This window comes from Podarcis tiliguerta, assembly GCF_965153285.1.
Source record: "Podarcis tiliguerta genome assembly, chromosome: 9".
NCBI lineage: Eukaryota > Metazoa > Chordata > Lepidosauria > Squamata > Lacertidae > Podarcis > Podarcis tiliguerta.
The window spans coordinates 23,465,873-23,485,173 of NC_139542.1; the positions used below are offsets into that span (position 1 = coordinate 23,465,873).

Genomic DNA, 19,301 nt, shown 5'->3' on the forward strand with positions numbered 1-19,301 from the left:
GCAGGTCACAGTCAGGAGTCTTTTTGGTTCTCCTACCTGAGAGCCTTGTAAATGGAGGTCTGTGGACTTAAATTTGACCCTTTATGCATGCAAAACACGTGCTTTACCTTATGGGCCCCAGCTTTATGACACAACAAGACTACTTGCTTTCATTTTAAACTGCATCACATAGCTCCCAGTAGCCAGTGACTACGTTGTCGAGGTGGGTACCGGGGCAGGGGTTTGTTGGACAGCACATACTGAACACAGAACATGCACATACACAAATACGGTTGTGTCATACCCTTCTGCCAAGAATCTGATTGATAGCTGCACTTTCTTTCAGAGTACACTCTGCTACGACATTCGCTCTCATCTCTTTCATGTATAACATGAAAGCATTCAGAGGCTTCTTAATGTGAGGTCTTTTGGGCTCCTGTTCTTTCCTCTGTTCATGCTGAGGCTTCCTAAAGGTAGCAGGAGGAAAGGAAATACAGAAAGAGCAACGGTTACCATTTTCAGCACGTTATTTCAGATGATCAACTATTATTCTGAGCAGCCATGCTTGATTGGTTATCACATTTTTGGAGAGAAGAGGAAACACCCTATATGTTCTATCACAATGTTCCTCCACCAGTGGATTGGGACCCACTTTCAGGTAGTCCTCAGTGCCACAGCCTATCCAGTGCCTCCTAACTGGCTTGCCCCACCAACCCCAGATATAACCCCAGGCTTCTAGTTAGATGAGTGCTAGCACCAGCAACCCCTTGCATGCTGAGTCAAGATGGTCAGGGGCCAGAGAAGTTCCAGGAGTGGGGCAGGGGTGGGGAAAGGCATGAAGGAAGGGGCTAGAAGAGGGGAAATGTTGTAGGAAGGAGAAGGGAATATAAAAGAACCAGGAGGGAGGGAGGCAGGAAATAAAGTGGCAATGTGTTGTGTTGTGCTTTTGCAGGAGGGTGGTGGTGGGTACAAGTTGAGTACAAAGAAGAGCATGAAAATAGCTTACAGGATATGGGTAAAAAATCTTTTGAGAGACAGGTGGGGATGTGAAGCGGAGAAAGAAAGAAAGAAAGAAAGAAAGAAAGAAAGAAAGAAAGTCTTTTCCACTTAAGAACATTTGGATCAGCAAATTCTGCCTAAAATCATGAGGACATCACATCATCTCCAGAACAAATATCTGTACTTGAGGAAAGCTGAGCTATGGAATTTCAGTTCCCAAAAGACCCATTTCGTCAACTTTATCACTGAAGAATGCCACTGATCCTAGGGATGGAGGCAACTATTCTAGACCCTTGTCACTTTTGCAAAATTCCACGTTTTGCATAATCATTTTGGCTAATTCCATTCTATCTCTGCATTAACTTGCATTTTAAATAATAATATTTAAATACATATTTAATATTTTAATATGTACTTTCATGTGTCTCCTCATAAAACTCTGAAAACATTGGAGAAGCCTTAAGTCCAGTGGACAGCTGCATCCCGATATGCTCATTACTCTGAGAGGTGAGGATTTTGTAAGCATGCAACTAACATGGGAGTTACGTTCCGGGGATTGCACCTAAAGCCAAAATTACGTAAAGTCAAAACCCATTGGGTACAATGGTGGGCAGGATTGCCAAAGTCATTTTCCCCAGAACCCTGCCTCCTTTCCATCCCCATTTTAATTTTTATATATATTTTAAAAATACTAATGCAATCACTATTTCTTTGTTGAAGAATACCAAACATTGACATGATATTTAGACACCGATTCAGTGATTTCCCATGGGAAGTGAAAAAGAGAGAGACTGAGACTACTTATTTGCCATGCTTACTCAACTTTTAAGGCATTGCAGATGAAAGACCAGAGATTGCAATTAAGACCAGAAGAAAACTCACACGTGCATTAAGTCACTGTCTGTGTGTGGATGTTCTTGTTTGACTTGAGGTGTTACAATAGCTGGGTGAGGGATTCCAGTTGTGTGGGGTCCTGGAGGACCAGGGATCATATGATGTGAAAACCTACAAAAAAAGAAAAAAGTACAGTCTTCTTCATAATGGGAACTCAAACACAGTATAGGATACCTACAAATCACTCAAGACAGGCCTAGGAGGCAGTTCATTCATACCACTTAAGAGACCATGATACACCAATGTGGGAAACAATTATTTGGCTAAAACGTGTGTTACAAATAGGGTTTTTAGTCTCCTGTTATCTGTGGCTTTGGGAATCTGGAATTAGACACAAGTGAATTTAACATGGCCAATAATTTCAAAAGAATAAAGCCCTTAACCAAAAAAACTGTTTCCACACAAGTATAAAAGATATTGAGTTATCCACCACCAGCCAACAAAAGGTAGTAATTATCATGCAGAAAATTAAAAAAACCTCTAACAAAGGTAACTTGCGTATTTTTATAAAAGGACATTAAAACCTGTCTTACATTTCATCAACCTTACTTGATCACATATCAAACTTTTAAGTCCCCAAGCGTGTGGGGGAAAGAATATGGGCTAGTGTTTTGCCTTAGGCACAGATCCAAATCAAGTGTGCTTCTATTGGGATGGCTCATACTACAGATAAATTGAAATAAATACTTAAAATAGCATTACTGAACTAGTTTGCTACTTCCCCTCTGAGGCTTCTTTGGTTTTCTCTCTGCCTGAAATGTGTTGGTAAGGTAACCTTCTTGCATATTCCATCAGGAAACTCACAGGGCAGGGAAATTAGCATGCGCTCTTAAAGAGCACACTGAAATGTTTTTAATGGTGCCTTGCTCAACTAGGAATTTGCAAGACATCTTATTCCTAAAGATGCATAAAAACAGTAATTAAAGGGGCAATCCTATGACAAAATCCACCAGGATGAGCAGTTTAGGATGCAGCAGATCTATGGCTCAGCCAGCTGATTCCTGTCTTAGCCAGTGTTAAGTCCCAACCCTGGCTCAACTGAAGATATGCTGGTGTAATTTGCTCAGCCTGCCTTAACCAAGGCCGGCGTAAATCAGCAGAAAGGGATATGTCAGGGGCGTGGTCAGAGGGGAGGACTTAGGCTGGATCCTAAGCCCAACTTGATCACGTGACTTGGCAACCTGGCATAGAACACTAGTTTAAATACCAGGTTTAGGCACAGCAGCAGTCCTACTGCTGAATAGGGTTTGGATCTGGTGTAACTTTATGCAAGTTTAACTTACACCAGTGTGCTTTACGCCGGCTTCTTGTGCATAGGATTGGTCCCTACATGATAAAAGCACATGTAAAGAAATGTGATAGAACCCACACCTAAATAGCAAATGCCTGTGTGTTTTAAATATAGTTGCGTGTTTTAAATATGTGTAAAATATGCAGAGGTTCGCTGAAACCTTTGGATACACCAAGCACAGGATATAGAGGCCACCGTCCCATAGTGCAGAAATGTAAAGTGTGACGCGAAAGTGTTGTCCTTGCCATGTCCCAGTTAGTGCTGCTTGCTTGCACTAACGCTGCCACCCATTCACACGCCACTATTACAGATATAACCATGTGTACACAGCTTCTTTGCCTTTATTTTAAAACAGATTTGGGCTTGGAAATTTCTTTGAGGCGCTGCAGTCTACATGAAAAGAGTAAAGCACAGGAGCAGGGAGTGAAGCCAAAGTGACTCTGATCAAAAGGAGTGGCCATTTTATATTTAGTGGTTATATTCATGTGGTGCAAAACGACAAACACCAGTGCAGTTTGAATGACTATCTGGTCTTTCATTATCATTATTATTATTTTACATTTATATTCCACCATTCTTTGCGTTACCCATAGTATTACTTAGGGTTTCCAAGAAGTCTTCTATTCAGGCACTGATCAAACCCAGACCTGTTTAGCTTCAGAAAGGCTGTTGTAACATGTGCCTTTAGACCAACGTTCCCCAACCTGGTGCTCTCCAAATGTTTGGGACTGTAGCTCCCATCCCTCCTGACTACTGGGCCATGTTGGTTGGGCCTGATGGGAGTTGTTATCCAAAATATCTGGAGGGCACCAGGTTTGGGGTAGGCTGTTTCAGATTCCAGCCCTGACTATATGCTGAAGGTCATTAGCATGTGATTTAGGTAAGCTGTATAAACACAGTATAGTTTATAGGTATAAATGCATTTTAGCTGACTGGGGGAAGGGGGTAGCAAGCAGAGGCATACACCAGGATGCAAGCAGGGGAGCAAACTGCCCCTCTAATTCCAGCAGTTACACCTCAGCCACTCATTCCGCACCTAGACCTACCTTGACATGGAAGTGTCGACTGAAAGTGAGGGTGGGTAGGGCTGCCTGAATCCACTTGAGATGGGATATACAGGCTGACCTTGCCTGAGGTCACAGAAGAAAGGAACCCATCAATAATACTGTAACAGAAGTGAGCTTGCCTTTTTACCAAACACCAATGAGTTGAGATGCGAGGTATCAACGAACGCATACTGCACTGCATTCTGATTTAGGATTCTACAGCGGGCTTCCTCAACCTCGGCCCTCCAGATGTTTTTGGCCTACAACTCCCATGATCCCTAGCTAGCAGGACCAGTGGTCAAGGATGATGGGAATTGTAGTCTCAAAACATCTGGAGGGCCGAGGTTGAGGAAGTCTGTTCTACATATTCCCTGCTGAGAAAGACCACCACCACAGATCTTGGGAACATTAACTTGAACTGGATAACCTTTAACACTATCTTTAACCTTTAACACTTTCTATAAAATGGATTCGAACAAACTAGAATTTGCTTTGTGATAAGGGGTGCAGTATTGCCTTGCCAATGAAACCCTAGAAACTATAGTTCTGTGAAAAGAGGGTGGGTGTCTATTTATCTCTAACAAAGAATCCTCTGTGAACTGCAGTTCCCATGATTCTTTGAGGGGGGGCTCCCTGGCAGTCAAAGTGAGACAAAACTTATACTCATAGTTCCACTACAACCAACAGATGTTTACACATCAGTCTGCCAATACAGCACATTGAAAATGGAAAGGTTTTTACCATGGGACTAATTATATTTCTGAAAAGTGTTAGTAGCATCAGTAACTCCCAAAGAACATTAATTTGTCAATAAAGTCACTTCAGGGTGTTGCAATATATCATTATGACGATTATCTGGGAAGATAAACCTCCACATCTAGCAAAAAGAGCATAAATGAGACCTAGATCCTAAGAACTGCTAGCTTAACCAAGCATATCCTTAAATTAACAGGATTTAGGAGTAAAGGATAAGTTTTTCTCATGCAAAATGAATAAATAAAATGTTACTCAAATAACCATTAAAGTAAATATAAATTTCACTTTCAGTGGTACTTCAAATTTATATATTTTCTTCTATCAGGATGAAGGATATATATTGGAAATGTTAAATTTTGGAAGCTGATTTTACTTCATATGTTTTGGACTTGTCCTTATTTATCTATTTTCTGGCAAAAAGTGCTAGTAATAATATAACTGGCTGCAACATTCCTAAAACACCTAAACTGATTCTCTCTGCATATTTAAATGAGATCTTAAATGACAAGGATTTGGATTAGTGACTACTATTTTACCTATTACTAGATTGCTTATCAGTGGTAACTGAAAATCTTTGAAATTCTTCTTTCAGTGAGTGGATAGTAGCTTTTGATAAGCAGCACTCCTTACTAAAGTTAGCTATTACAAAAAAGGCCAAGAGGGTGAACACACAATAAATTTATGGAAAAAATAAGATTATACATAATATATACAGGTTAAAGATAACATCAAACCTAGTTCTTTAGTCTAATTAATACAATTCCTTTCTGGCAACTATACTGATTATAGGGTACTGAGTTAATTATTTTAACAGTCCTGCCAAATCTTATTGGATCAATATATTTGGGAAAAGATTGTGTATATTTGTAAACTAATTGCATTTTTTAATATTTATGATTTCTATATAAAGGGGGCATAGTGGATTCAGATTCCTGAAATGCAGTAGTTTGAGTGCACCATACAGACAAGCATAAGAAGCACCTCTGCAGCTTCATAAGATTCTGTTTTTGCCTAGTCTTTTCTAGGCAAGGTATTGAGGCAGCTTATTGTCTTGTTGACAGCATCACTTTTCCGTGACCTACTGAAGTTACCTAGTATGGTTTGAAAAGATGCAAACAGTTCTCTTTTCTCGGTAGTGAAAACTAAGCATGTATTTTACCGAAAGATGTGTATGCAAGCAACTTGAGTGCAAAACATGAATCTTAAGAGACGGAGAGAGAAAGCAGGGCACATAGAAAACAAACCAAAAACTATTGGTTTGAAGTTCCAGTCTTCTTCAGAGTGCCATATCTCACTAGCACAAATTGATTGCTTCAAATACTTTGAACTTTTTCTGCTTAGTTTACATTGTCTTTTCCTCCAGCTTGCATTGATGCAACTTCTGAGCAGGATTCAACACACTTAAGTAGCAAAGTTCAGAGAGAATAATTGATCTACTCTTGAAAGACTTCGCTCAATTCTATTTAAGCAGAGCTATCGATTGACAGATTTAATGTTTTAAGAAATTGGCATTTCCAAAGCTATTGGCCCTTTCTTTTGCTCACCATGACGGTCTTCACACTTAAACAGAGCTCTGCGTGTGTGCAGTAGGGAGGGCCAGTGCACCAAAGGGTTGGGGGGAAAGAAAAAGAAATCCAAATATAGCACATTTTCAGCTACAGTAAGCAGAGCGTAAGAGTAATCTGTGCTAGACTTCATCATTTGTGTTATCAGCATTTTCCTCCAGATTCACCCTCTTTGCAAAAACATCTGCATTGAGAAAGCATTTCGAGGAAATGCCAAAACTTAAAAGCTGGAATCAAAATCACGAGAAAGGCTTCCATAGTGTAAAAGCAGCTGTACAAAAGAGAACAGGCACCACGCATCCTGCTCTTTCAAATTCTCTTCTAATTACAAGGTCATTTTGAAAAGTTGCAGCCATTTTTTACTCATGGTGCTGACAGCCATTTTGCTGTTATTTTCCAAAATATCGAGGGAAGATTACTCAAAGATTTGGGCCCAATCTAACAAGGTGTAGAGAGCCTACAGCTGTGGAATTTTCATGTCTGATGTGTGTGGCAAAATGCCAAAATGCACACTCCCGGTATAACAAATCCAAAGAGGTGCAGAAATTGCCAACTATAGACCTCTAAAGAATATATCATTTTAGCTCACTAGACTGCAGATGTCATTCTTTTGTTGTCCACGTCTGAATCACTCTCTTGCTGGATGGCAGTGCAATTTATTAACATGACTAGGGGAAGGTTTACTGAAGGTATACACAGGTATACACAGTCACTCTGCAATGGCTCTTCTTTAGATGTGATTGCACCATGAAGCGCTCGAATAATTGTGTTTTCACTCTGTGCCCAATGGTGGCGCAATGGGTCAGTGTGTCTGTCTGGTAACCAGAAGGATGATGTCTCAAGCCTACTCAGGGATAGCTGTGGACAGGATTCCTGCATTGCAAGGTGGCTGGACTCTTAGGGGTCTCTTCCATCTCTACAATTCTAGGACTCTATGAAGATCACCCATCTGCCACATGGACACTGCAATTATTCAGTGGCAAAAAAGCAGTGCACATGCTCAGTGGCATTCATGTGCGTGCTCCAGTCCTGACCCCTGCAAACATTTAGAGGAAAGGCCTTGTGAGCACTGGGCCAAATGAACCATGTTGAAGGTACAATATATACTAGAGTTCAGGACAGTCATATCTCGGGTTGCGAATGTGATCTGTGCGGGAGGCACATTTGCAACCCGCAGTGCGGCACCATGTCTGCGCACGCTCGTGAAGCGATCCAACACTTCTGCGCATGCGCGTGATGTCATTTTGCGCTTCTGTGCATGTGCGAGCACCGAAACCCAGAAGCAACCTGTTCTGGTACTTCTGGGTTTGGCGCCGTCTGCAACCTGAAAACACGCAACCCGCAGCGTTCGTAACCCAAGGTATGACTGTAAATACAAACCTACAGTTTATGAAACAATTGCTAGTTACAATCAATTGCTACTACAATTAATTGCTACCTCGTTATTTACTCATTGGCATTTCCATGGATTTCTACTTTTTAAAAAATGTAAACAGGTAGGGGATACTTCTCAAGCCCATAAAGGCAGCAATTATTATTATTTTAAAACAAACACAAACACACACATACACAACTATGCAAGCACACACAAACTTAGTTCGGAAGCACCAGGAGGTTCTTACCAGCCAAGAGGTGGGGTAATCTGCCCAACACCACCGGGAGACAAGGGATAGAAAGTGGGCATATCAGGACCTGGAGGATGTCTGGACATGCCTGTTGAAAAGTATAGAGCGCAAGTCGTCATTTTGGTCATCAAATTATGAAATACTGTGTTAAAAAGAAATAGAAGCAACTCGTCCGTAAATTAAAAGAAGAAAATGGAACAAAACCTCTAAGCCCATAGTGCATTTAGCATTTAGATTCACTTTAAAAACAAACACCCGCATGACTCATTTCATCAGCCCAGATTATGAATGCTTAAATTTCAATATATTTTTGGGTCTAAGAGTTTTCCCTACCTACTTGATAGCAACAGGGCAACTAGGACCGAACTGCCAACCAAACCAAAGACACACAGAGGAAAGACTAAAAGCTGGCATGTTCTCTGCCGAAACTAATTCTTAGATGCTACAGCTGGGATATGTTCTGGATCAGAAATGTGCTTGCTACAGCTGCTTTGTGCAACAGAGCTATTGACCCCAAGATATTAAGGGTTGGATCCAGATACATGCTTAGGCCCCATTTAAATTAAGGGACTTAAGTTGTTACTTACTTATCCACATCATTTATGGTAACAAAATTAAAAACCACTATGTCATTCAATGAAACAGTCACAGGGTTTATCATAGGATTCTAGAGTTGGAAGGAACAATCAAATTAATGATTTTACATGCCATATAGCCACTTTGAAAGAATGGCTGGTGTCAGCATCTAGCAAATTTGGATATCTATCCAAGGCCCACAGATGTTTGTAAGAACCTGTTAATCCAAGCCTTGGATCTGGTGTGAATAGCTACAGTAAAATCTAGACACTGGCTCTTAGAATGCATTTCATGTTCCAGGGGGATAGTTATAGCTATCTATCTGTTGCAACAACAACAAAATCTTACAGCATCTTAAGTGCTAATAAATTGATTGTGGCATAAGCTTTCATGCACCAGAGCCCACTTTGTCAGATATATACTCTACTCAGTGGGTAAGTATATACACCCTGAGTACAAAGAGAAGGAAGAGTGATTGATTGTGTTTCTAAAGCAAAGTCAAAAGGTCAAGCAATACAGGACATAGCAGTAAGTGAATCACAGTGCTATGCAGAACACAAATGACTTCAAGATCCAATCGGAACAGATGTAACCCACTGACTAGTGGATGCTGATACTGAACAGGCATTGCAAGATCAATAGCTTAAACATACACCTAACAATTGCTTTCTGCAGTGATCTAGCAATTCCTAGGATTTGCTGAGATGAAACATCAGAGCACCAAATTTGCTAAGAGAGTCATACTCATCACATTTGAAACTTACATAGGAATACCATGATCCTGTGATCTCCTGGGACCACAAAATGCCCTGGGAATTGAAATGCTCCCCTGCTGGTATTCAAATATCACCAATTTGTCCCCATTTATCTTCTTGCATGAGAAATAAACTTATTTAAGGCAATGGTAGAAGGACATCACTGCTGAGTCATACAATGTTAGTGGATGGGTAGATGAACAAGACTTTGATTCTATGGCCATTGTAGTTTGGTCCCATGACAGTGTTGCCAGAATAGCTAGGGTAGCAAAATGGCACCAGTTTATATATTTTTAAACTCCATTAAGTGACCTATTGCTGCTAGTTAGCAGTTGCTTCAGTTAAGAAGTGCTATCTGTTAAGAAGGTGTTGTGAGGTGGAATTATCATCTTCCAGGATGAGCTGTAGACAGTAAATGACATTCAGTTAGCCTTTTGCTGGGTCCAATCCACTGACAGCAACTCCTCTGTACCTGCCTTGACTTAGTTGATCCGGTTTTCCCTCTTCCTAAGTGAGTGCTCCTGTTTTAAGAATGCATTATGTAAAACTTGAAGGTGGTAGTCTCTAACCAAAGGAATGGATAAATGCAGTTACATCATCCAGTAGACAATGTATTCTGTGGTATGACCTGGATAGCAGCTTGAAGCATATACGGTAAGTATGTCAGCAAATTGTAGTTTCCAGGAAGACTGTGATGCCGGGAAGATAAGTATGACTGCAGGTGATTTTGAACCTAAGAATAAACTCTTCTTAGTAAGGCACCTGTCCTGTGAGAATGCCAAAATCTGAAACAGGATTATCTAGTTTCTGCATTCGGGATAGCAGCTAGGATAATATTGGGTGTGTCTGCATAGATTTGTTCCTGAAATTCTGTAGGAAGGTTCCCCCAGCAGCTCTGACCCTGGCAAGCTGCATGAAGATATAAACGTTCCATGTAAAAGTCCAATCTATATTGAAACCACCAGGAGAGGTCCACAGATTAACCCTTTTCCAGTGTCGAGAGGATAGTTGCTGTCTCCAGTGCACTGCTGAGTGATGGGACTGAAGTATTCCTTGAATTGGGGATGGTGGAAATAAACTTCCATCACTGTAAACCTCTGCAACATATATGCAGATGTCACTGAGCCGAAAGAGTTTTGGGAACATACTGCGAAGTGCAAACTTGTGGAGAAGGTTGGTCTATGTAAGGCTCTGTTCTTGCGAGTTCATCATTCTTCATGCTCACCTGTTTGCCCCACTGCACAGCAGCTTTATATCAAGTCACACCATTTGTCCACCTAGGCCAGTACTGTCAACACTGATTGGCAGCAGCTCCCCACAATTTCAAACAGGAATCATTCCCAGCCCGACCTGGAAATGATGGGGATTGAACCTGTGGCCTTCTGCATGCAAGGCAGATGCCTTTCCACTGAGCTACAGAGACCCTTCCCCAGACTGCTTACCAGATTGGATTCAGTATTCATTTGTGCTCTGGTTGGTACTGTGATGCACCAGCTGTCCTGCCTTGCACTGACTGACCTTTTGTCTTCAGTATTTATACGTGATACGTAATTTTTAAAAGATTCCTTCTCTCTATACTAGGATATACATATATATACCTACCCACTTAGGTGACTGCTTCATGTTTCTGATGGAGGAGGATCTGGTTCACAAAAGCTTAGGCCACAAGACCAGTAGTTTTTATATAGCATGGTTAATTTTCACTCTGATTTAAAAAGAAAGAGAGGAAGAAGGTTACAGCCTATAAGTCAAGGGTGGAGTACCTCTGGCCTGCTGGATGTTATTGGACAATAACTCCCTTAATCCTTGACCATCGGGCTATGCTGTCTGAGGGAGATTTTTTGGGGTCCAACAACTTCTAGAAGACCACAGATTCCCCACCCTGCGAAAAGTGATAAAATAAAAGTATATGGCGAAGCTTATCTGATCTCTCTCTCTCTTAAAGGAAAGAAGTCTTGTAAAACAAATCAGAATGAAACATTTTCAGAGGGGCTGAGAGAGCAGAAAAACAGCAGCTCCAAACAGGCAGCAGACCAGACTTATTGGATTAGGTAAATTGCTGCTTGTACATTTTCTGTGGTTCCCTTGTGATTCACAGATTTTGGAAACTTGCTACCACAGAGGATCGGTGGTTAATTAAGAATCATTTTCAGGCGTGTAATGGTCACACTTGATATGATTCATTTGGCTCCTGATTGTCACTCCAGCTTCAGCTAAGCTCCTTGTCTCTGACTCTTGTGGGCACCAAGGTCAATCTTTTGTATTGGTTAGTATTTTTGCAATGGCATAAGGAAGTCCCACTGGAAATGATCCATCAACTCACATTCTCAAGAACGTAGAAACACTACAAACTCTCAAAAAAAAAAAACCACCTCAAGGATTAAAGCTAATCCTAGTCCCAGATGAGCCCTATGGTTTTCATGCTCTACCTAAATCTCATGCCCCAAGGAGGCACACAGAATTATGGTCACAGAGACCATTAAACCATTGATTTATTTAGTGCATTAAAGAACCAACGCAAAAATCACAGGTCTCTTTTCATATGTAAAGTCCTCTATTCTAAGTGAGAGGAGGTATAAGTGACCCTGCCATTTGGGGGGGGGGGGGGGGAGGAGCTGACTACATCAAAATTCAATATAATCAAAACAGGTTTCAACATTGGGGGGGGGGGCATGAAGGAAAGCCATAATGGCAGAAAGGTTTATGTGGCAAATAGATGGTGTGGGGCCCCTGGTTCAGGCTACAATCACCAGGGGGACAAAAACTTAAAGTCCCCGTTCCTACACTCCCATTATTGTCCTTATCTGTTATTGTTTTGTTTTTTGTTTTAACTATTTATTTTGTGGTTTTATCCTGTATTTTTTATCTTGGGAACTGTCCTGAGATCTTTGGATGAAGGGTGGTATATTAATCAATCAATTAATAACAATAAAAGCTTTCAGAGCAGCTTTCAAGAATCAGTTCTAAGATGGTCCCTACTCTCAAGCTCAAAATCTAAAAAGACACGAGACATGAGAAAAACAGTGGCTGTTCTGGCTCTTTTACCCTTGATAAAGGGAAGTGCTCCTCTGTTTCCCCAGATTCAGAAACAGAACTGGTGACAATGTCTAGGCCAAGGAGATGGGATCGGTCTTGCCACACCATTCTTCCCTCAGCATGCTAAACTGCATGCTAGACTATGGAGCATTGCCCAGAGACACAAGACAATGTCAAGCACGTCAAAGTGCAAGTAGATAAATAGGTACCACTCCGGCGGAAAGGTAAACGCCGTTTCCGTGTGCTGCTCTGGTTCACCAGAAGCAGAAGTCATGCTGGCCACATGACCCAGAAGCTGGCTTCCTCAGCTAGTAAAGTGAGATGAGCGCCGTAACCCCAGAGTCGTCCACAACTGGACCTAACGGTCAGGGGTACCTTTACCTTTACCTTTCCTTCTTTTATGTGTGTGAATATTTTATATACAGAATGGGGACAAATACAAATTTCACAAATACAAGGAACATTTATAATTTAAAAAGTTTACAATGTGCAATCATTATGTACCGATGTGAATAGAGGGTAGAGAGAATTAAATTATCATCCCAAACTTGCCCAGCATCCATTGTTTATGCAAGCAAGTCTGTGTAGAGGGTCCATATATCTGAGTATTTCCCATCATTTTCCTGCTTACGGAAGACTCTTTCTGATAAGCGGCCAGTTGGATCATATTTTCTGTCCATCGTATGATGGAGAGGAGGGAGAGAGGAAGTTTCCTTCCAGTTAAACATTTAGCCACTGTGAGTGCATGCAACAGCCAATCTCATTGCCCTTTGGTTAAATTCCAATGGGTTGGTATATAATTCAGCAACATGTCAACATCTGAGAGGATCAGGGATATGTCCAAAACCACATTTACGTGGCTGGTCACTTCTTTCCAAAATGACATGTTTGGACAGGACCACATCATGTGACACAACATTGCTTAGGAGACACAAAAGAGCCAAGAACACCTTATTTCTAAGTCTTTCCTCCCTCTCACCATAGATTTTTCAGTTGTTTTCAGAAATGGCCCTGCCAAACATAGCATGGTCTACCAAGCCTAAACTGTCACAACCACTCTAACCTATGTATATTCTACTAGATTCTAAGCAATTGGAACAGTAGATATCACCAGCAATGATTGCAGAGTGGCCTCAATGCAGTGGCCACTCCCGAAGCCAGCTAAGCTGTCTCTTGCACTCCAAAATTCAAAGGAACAACAACTACGCTCCAGCAGTCTAGGCAATAAAATACAGGAACAACAGAAGCTGCCTTATACCAAGTCAGTCCATCGGTCTGTCCAGCTTAATTCTGTCTACAGTGGCTGGCTGTGACTGCTCAGTGTTTCAGACAGAAGACCTTTCTGGCCGCACCTGGAGATGCTGAGGATTGAAAATGAGACCTTCTGGACACAAAGCAAATGCACTCAACTAGGCACATATAGCCTCTACATTTTTATCCATTAGAAACTTCATATATTACTGTAAGAAAAACTTGGGGAATACTTCTTTAAAGGAAAACACACACACGAAATTTTTATTACAAAGCAAAGTTAAAAATTCAGGTATCCGAAAGCAAACACACACATAATAATGCAAGATCAGTTTCATATTCTGAAAGCACACCATAAACAGCATTTAAGATTCTGTGGTAATATTTTAAATTAAGATTAGTGTCCAAGCTAAACTTTCAGAAAACCAACCAACCAAGTAAGAAATGGCTATTATTTATTCAAACGCAGATGAAAAAGCTGGATGAAAGGGAAAGCTTCAGGTTGAATAGCCTCTAAAGGAAGCCTAATCCAAACTTTAAAACAGAATTTGGTTAGTCATTAAGAAAGGTTCATAGCATCCGCCTTTCACCTATCGGAAGCCAATTTAGGGGAAAGTACCTCCTAATGCACTGGTAATTTAGAACTTATGTACTACACTGGTAAAATGGCAGGGGGCGCCAAGGACTTCAATTGCGGTTATTTCCACAAAAGTGAACCAGGAAAACCTAGGCATTTGGCTCCTTGATTAATATATATTTTAGGACAGAATACTTGTTGCCTTTAGCATCCCTGAGCTAAGGGCAAAAACGTGGTTGGCTATTCTGCCGAACGGCTGCAAATAAATTAAGGCCTCTCACCTTGTTTTGAGTTGACGTCTGAGGGGAGGTGTGACGGATGCGTCCCTGGAGAAAAGTGCTCATCACTGTAGGTGATAAGTGGGGTGAGAGGGTGGACCGCATGGGAAGGCTGCACCACTGGTACTTTGTTGGACTGCAAACAAAAAACAAAAAAGCATTGGTAGCGATTTTTTATTTTATTTTAAATAGGGCTTGTCACGTTTTTGTGAGGTTTTTTTTTTTAAGCATGTTTATCTACCTAGCTTTTAAATAACCAAGCAGTTAAATGTACATAAAGGTGACAGTTTAAACAACACCCCCCCACACACACAGAGCACACCTTCAGGTCACCGGACTAGACAAGTTTCCCACAATCTCCTTACTCCACCCGGATCCGCACAACATTTACTCCACTAGCCTTTTAAGGTTACTTGCCAGGGGTTTGACATACCTTCTGGTTTTGCAATCTACCTGGGACTGAAAACGCAAGGTGTGCTAGCTATAACTAATAGCTGCTGGGGCAGCATTTGTTGTGATTGGTCAGAAGTCATACAGGCCTGCTTCACACACAGCAATATTCTCATCACCGGGTGGGGAGGTGGGAAGCCATCAAACAGCAGGATGGGCACATTATCCACTACAGTTCAAAAGGGCAGGTACGAGGAGCTGCCCACCTCTTTGGGAATATGTATTAATTGATGTATTATGGTAAAAATGTCAGCGATGCAGCCAGGGATCTAGCAGTAAACAACAACTGGTGTAAACAGTGTGACAGTCAGGCTTGAGCACCCATTATTTTCTATCTGGGTTCTGCCATGACATTTTCAGCATTAAACATGGGAATGCTTAAGTCTCAGTGGAGTCATTCATAGAGATCCGGGGTGGGGAGCTTGCAGTCCACTAAATGTTGTCAGGACTACAACTCCCATCATCCCTGGTTAATGGTCATGTTAGCTGGGGCGGATGGGAATTGCGAGTACAGAAACATCTGGACGGTCACATGCACCCCACCCTTGATACAGATGCAGTGCTGGTGTCTGTCATCACCTTATTTTATGTTTCCAGTGTCTAAGGACAATCTGTGCCAAGTCTTACAAGCTTTTTTTAAAAATGGTTAAAGACATGTATATTATTGTTATTTTGATAACATACTATGAAAGGCAGATTTCTATAGCACTGGTAAAGTAATATTCACTACTGCCTCTCTATATTTAATATGCCCACCACCATAGTTCATAGACCTACTCTCCTCCCCTTCTCACTGTAATCTCACTGAGTGCATCTTCTTCCCAAGACATCATATTTTATCAAGTCATACAGTACAATTTCATCAGTGTATTCTGATGGTAGATAAGAAGATTCCCAAAACTGCTTCATTTTCATTTAGACCATCCCACTCCCAAACTGCATGTAACCCCAAAGTTAGGTTACTCTGAAAGTGATACTACAATGCTGCGGGGGCGAGGGGGAGTCTATTTCATATCAAACAAAAGGAATAATAATGGAAGTGTGCTAAAAAACCACCACCAGCAGCTTACTGAATCATAGTCATTTCAATCAGAGTAGTGCTACCATAGATGTTAAGGTAAAACAAAGCTCATATAACAAAACTGTATCCAGTATTTGCTAGAAATTAGCAAAGCATTTTTTTTAATAAAAAAAAATCAAGATATCCCACTACTACATGCAGAAATCCCCTCAAGCTGAAAAAAATGCTGGAGTTACCAGAATAATTCCTAATTTTCTCCCCACAGGCTAAGTCTATGCAAAACACAGAAAATGTTTGAGACTCATTTGCATTATTACACCATGTTCTGTAGTTTAATTTTCTCTTTTTCTGTAGATGGGCGCTATGCTATCAAGAAAGAAACCTTAGCATATTTTTACGAGACTCCTACTGGATCCCCCTAAAGCAGTATTTTTTTGCTCATAAATTTAAGATCACGACGGATGGTTGTACAGGGAAGGGAGGGTTCAGATCAAAATGCAGATACGGCTTAAAAAGAACTTCAAATAATGTAAAATATTGGGAGCTAAGGAAAGAGGAAACTGATCCAGATTTAGTCGAATGCTAATATGATCAGAATTTGTTGGCCCATATTTAAAAATACAGCGCAGGAGAAGTGTCTGTGTATAATAAGCCTTTCGAGTTTAGAACGAACGAACACAAAGCCAGAGTCATTTTTTTTTCTTTGTGTGTTTCCTCCCCCCGCCCCCGCATACTTTCCCTTGTTTTCAGAGCACCACCTTAAGGAGCCTGCTTTAGCAAGTGGTATCATCTTAATGTCTGACCTATCCCTCCAGTCATATAGGCTCAGAATCTTCTGCCATGAATTTTTGCTAAATTATGCTATCCTTGCTCTCCTCTTAATTTTACGGTTTTCAACACAGATTTGCTTTCCTGTGGGAAGGAGATAAGAACCTGAGGATTTTAATTTAAGCTTTGGCCTTGTCTTATATTTTGCAAGAGGGAGACAGTGCACAGGCAGGAGAGAAAAAGCAGTGCTACTCATAGGTGTTTTAAAGCCAACAAGCATTAGGCCCATTATTTGTGGCCAAGTAATAAAAGCTGTATGAATTCTCATTAAGGTATAGGAGCTGGCTTCCAAGGCTGATAGCTCAAACGGCCATCGTCTCTCCTTTTTCAAAAGACGCAAATTGGATACCCAGATTCAGATTATCTATAACTACACGCCTCCGTTTTCTGGGAAGAAAACCATATTAGTTTTACTGTTACTACAAATACTTTAGAAACAAAGGGGGGGGGTAGTCAGAAAACAGTACTGAGCAAGCAACATTTTCAAAGATGAGCATTCATGGGAACTTTTGGTGCTGAACTGCTGTTTGGACTCAGTAACTGGCCAGTATAGAAGTGAGAGCTGGACCATAAAGAAGGCTGATTGCCGAAGAATTGATGCTTTTGAATTATGGTGCTGGAGGAGACTCTTGAGAGTCTCATGGACTGCAAGAAGATCAAACCTCTCCATTCTTAAGGAAATCAGCCCTGAGTGCTCACTGGAAGGACAGATCATGAAGCTGAGGCTCCAATACTTTGGCTACCTCATGAGAAGAGAAGACTCCCTTGAAAAGACCCTGATGTTGGGAAAGATGGAGGGCACAAGGAGAAGGGGACAACAGAGGACGAGATGGTTGGACAGTGTTCTCGAAGCTACTAACATGAGTTTGACCAAACTGCGGGAGGCAGTGGAAGACAGGAGTGCCTGGTGTGCTCTGGTCTATGGGGTCACGAAGAGTCGGACACGACTAAACGACTAAACAACAACAACTGGCCAGTAACTAAAGATGAATCCTGATAAGATGAATGCACTGTGAATTGATCGTTCCTGGGATCAGAAATGGGCTGTGCATGAGCTGAATGAGCTTGTATTCCCTCTTGAAGGAGCAGAAATGCAGCTTAGGGATGCTTATTGATCCAGTATTGTCACTAGAGACCTTAGCCAGCTTATGCTGGTTTGTTAGCTGGGCCTTTCTTCAACTAGGATAGCCTGGCTGCAGCAATCCATGCTTTGTTAACCTCCAAGTAGGATCATGTGGGGCTGCCCTTAAAAATGGTTAAGAAGTACAATTAGTGTGGAATTCTGCTGCCAGAGTTCCTAGCTTTAGGAAGGTGATGGGCGGGTTCTAGGACCCTGCCAGAGCCTCACACCTCCTTCCCAATGCCCAGTGCCTCACTCAGCCAGCTTTGGGAATATAGCGCGAGGACTAGGATGTAGGGCTCGCTCTCCCACCCCACCATTATGCGTGCACACATGACAAGGCAGTATGCAGCCCACAGGTTTTGTGTCAAAGTTAACCATCCAGCTCCCTTGGTATGAAAGGTTGGACCACTTTGGTCTAGATGGGAGCTATGCAGCGTATATACTGAAGGAATTACAGTACATTGGATGTCATTTTATTCTCAAGCCCAGTTCCAAGCACTTTAAGTACCTTTGAAGGTTTAACTCACTTGAACACCTCCCCCCACGCCATATCTATCTGCCCCTCACATGAAGACCTTCAGATTAGGCCCTTTTCCAAGTTCTATCTCTAGGAAAGGTGGTTAGGAAGGACAGGGCCTTTTTAGCGATTGACTTTCGAATACCCTCCTGAAGGCGGTAAGACAAGTAGTCTCAGTGTTTCTTTTTGGTACCCAATTAATTGCCCAAGCTATTTACTGTATTGTTTTAGCTGGTTGAATATATTTGATGTATTACCTCTCAGATATTATATTGATTTTTGATTTTTATTTGTTTTTTCCTTCAAAAATACTACATTGACGTTTTGGGAGAATCCATGTTTGAATGAATGAGTGGTTCTATTATTAATAATAATAATAATAATAATAATAATAATAATAATAAGATTATAATAGAGCATTTAAAAAATGAATAGCTGACTGGGGGTTTGTGGGCTTATTTTAGCCTCCAAATGTCCCCCCTTCCAATTTAACCTCCATACAAAAGGCTCCCAATATAGCACAAAAGCTGCTTTCTTCTGCATAAGACATCCAGAAAGAGCTCTTTCCCCTTCTGCCCCCTTTAAAAACAACGTTTTTTATTTGTGCACTTTGGCTGGCTGCCTTAGTTCAGACATCACTGAGGTGTATAAAAAGTTGAGGGCACTGTGGAAAACCATTGCTGACGTGCATAACAGGGAACAGCAAAGATTTGTGTCATACAGGAGTGTAGCCA

At 41.3% G+C, this 19,301-nt stretch overlaps 1 protein-coding gene across 11 annotated transcripts in view; it reads right to left on the bottom strand.

Moving 5' to 3' along the window:
- LEF1 (lymphoid enhancer binding factor 1) overlaps positions 1-19,301 on the bottom strand; it is a 98,217-nt gene that overhangs the window by 24,928 nt on the left and 53,988 nt on the right. For 6 of the 11 annotated variants that reach the window (XM_083456812.1, XM_083456805.1, XM_083456811.1 and 3 more), the window contains 5 exons: positions 14,632-14,764; positions 8,153-8,243; positions 4,210-4,293; positions 1,861-1,983; positions 284-446 (listed from right to left, as the gene is read on the bottom strand). In XM_083456812.1, the coding sequence (XP_083312938.1) occupies positions 284-446; positions 1,861-1,983; positions 4,210-4,293; positions 8,153-8,243; positions 14,632-14,764 (594 nt within the window). The remainder of the gene's footprint in view (positions 1-283; positions 447-1,860; positions 1,984-4,209; positions 4,294-8,152; positions 8,244-14,631; positions 14,765-19,301) is intronic. The other 5 variants (XM_083456813.1, XM_083456815.1, XM_083456814.1 and 2 more) reach the window with 1 other exon arrangement.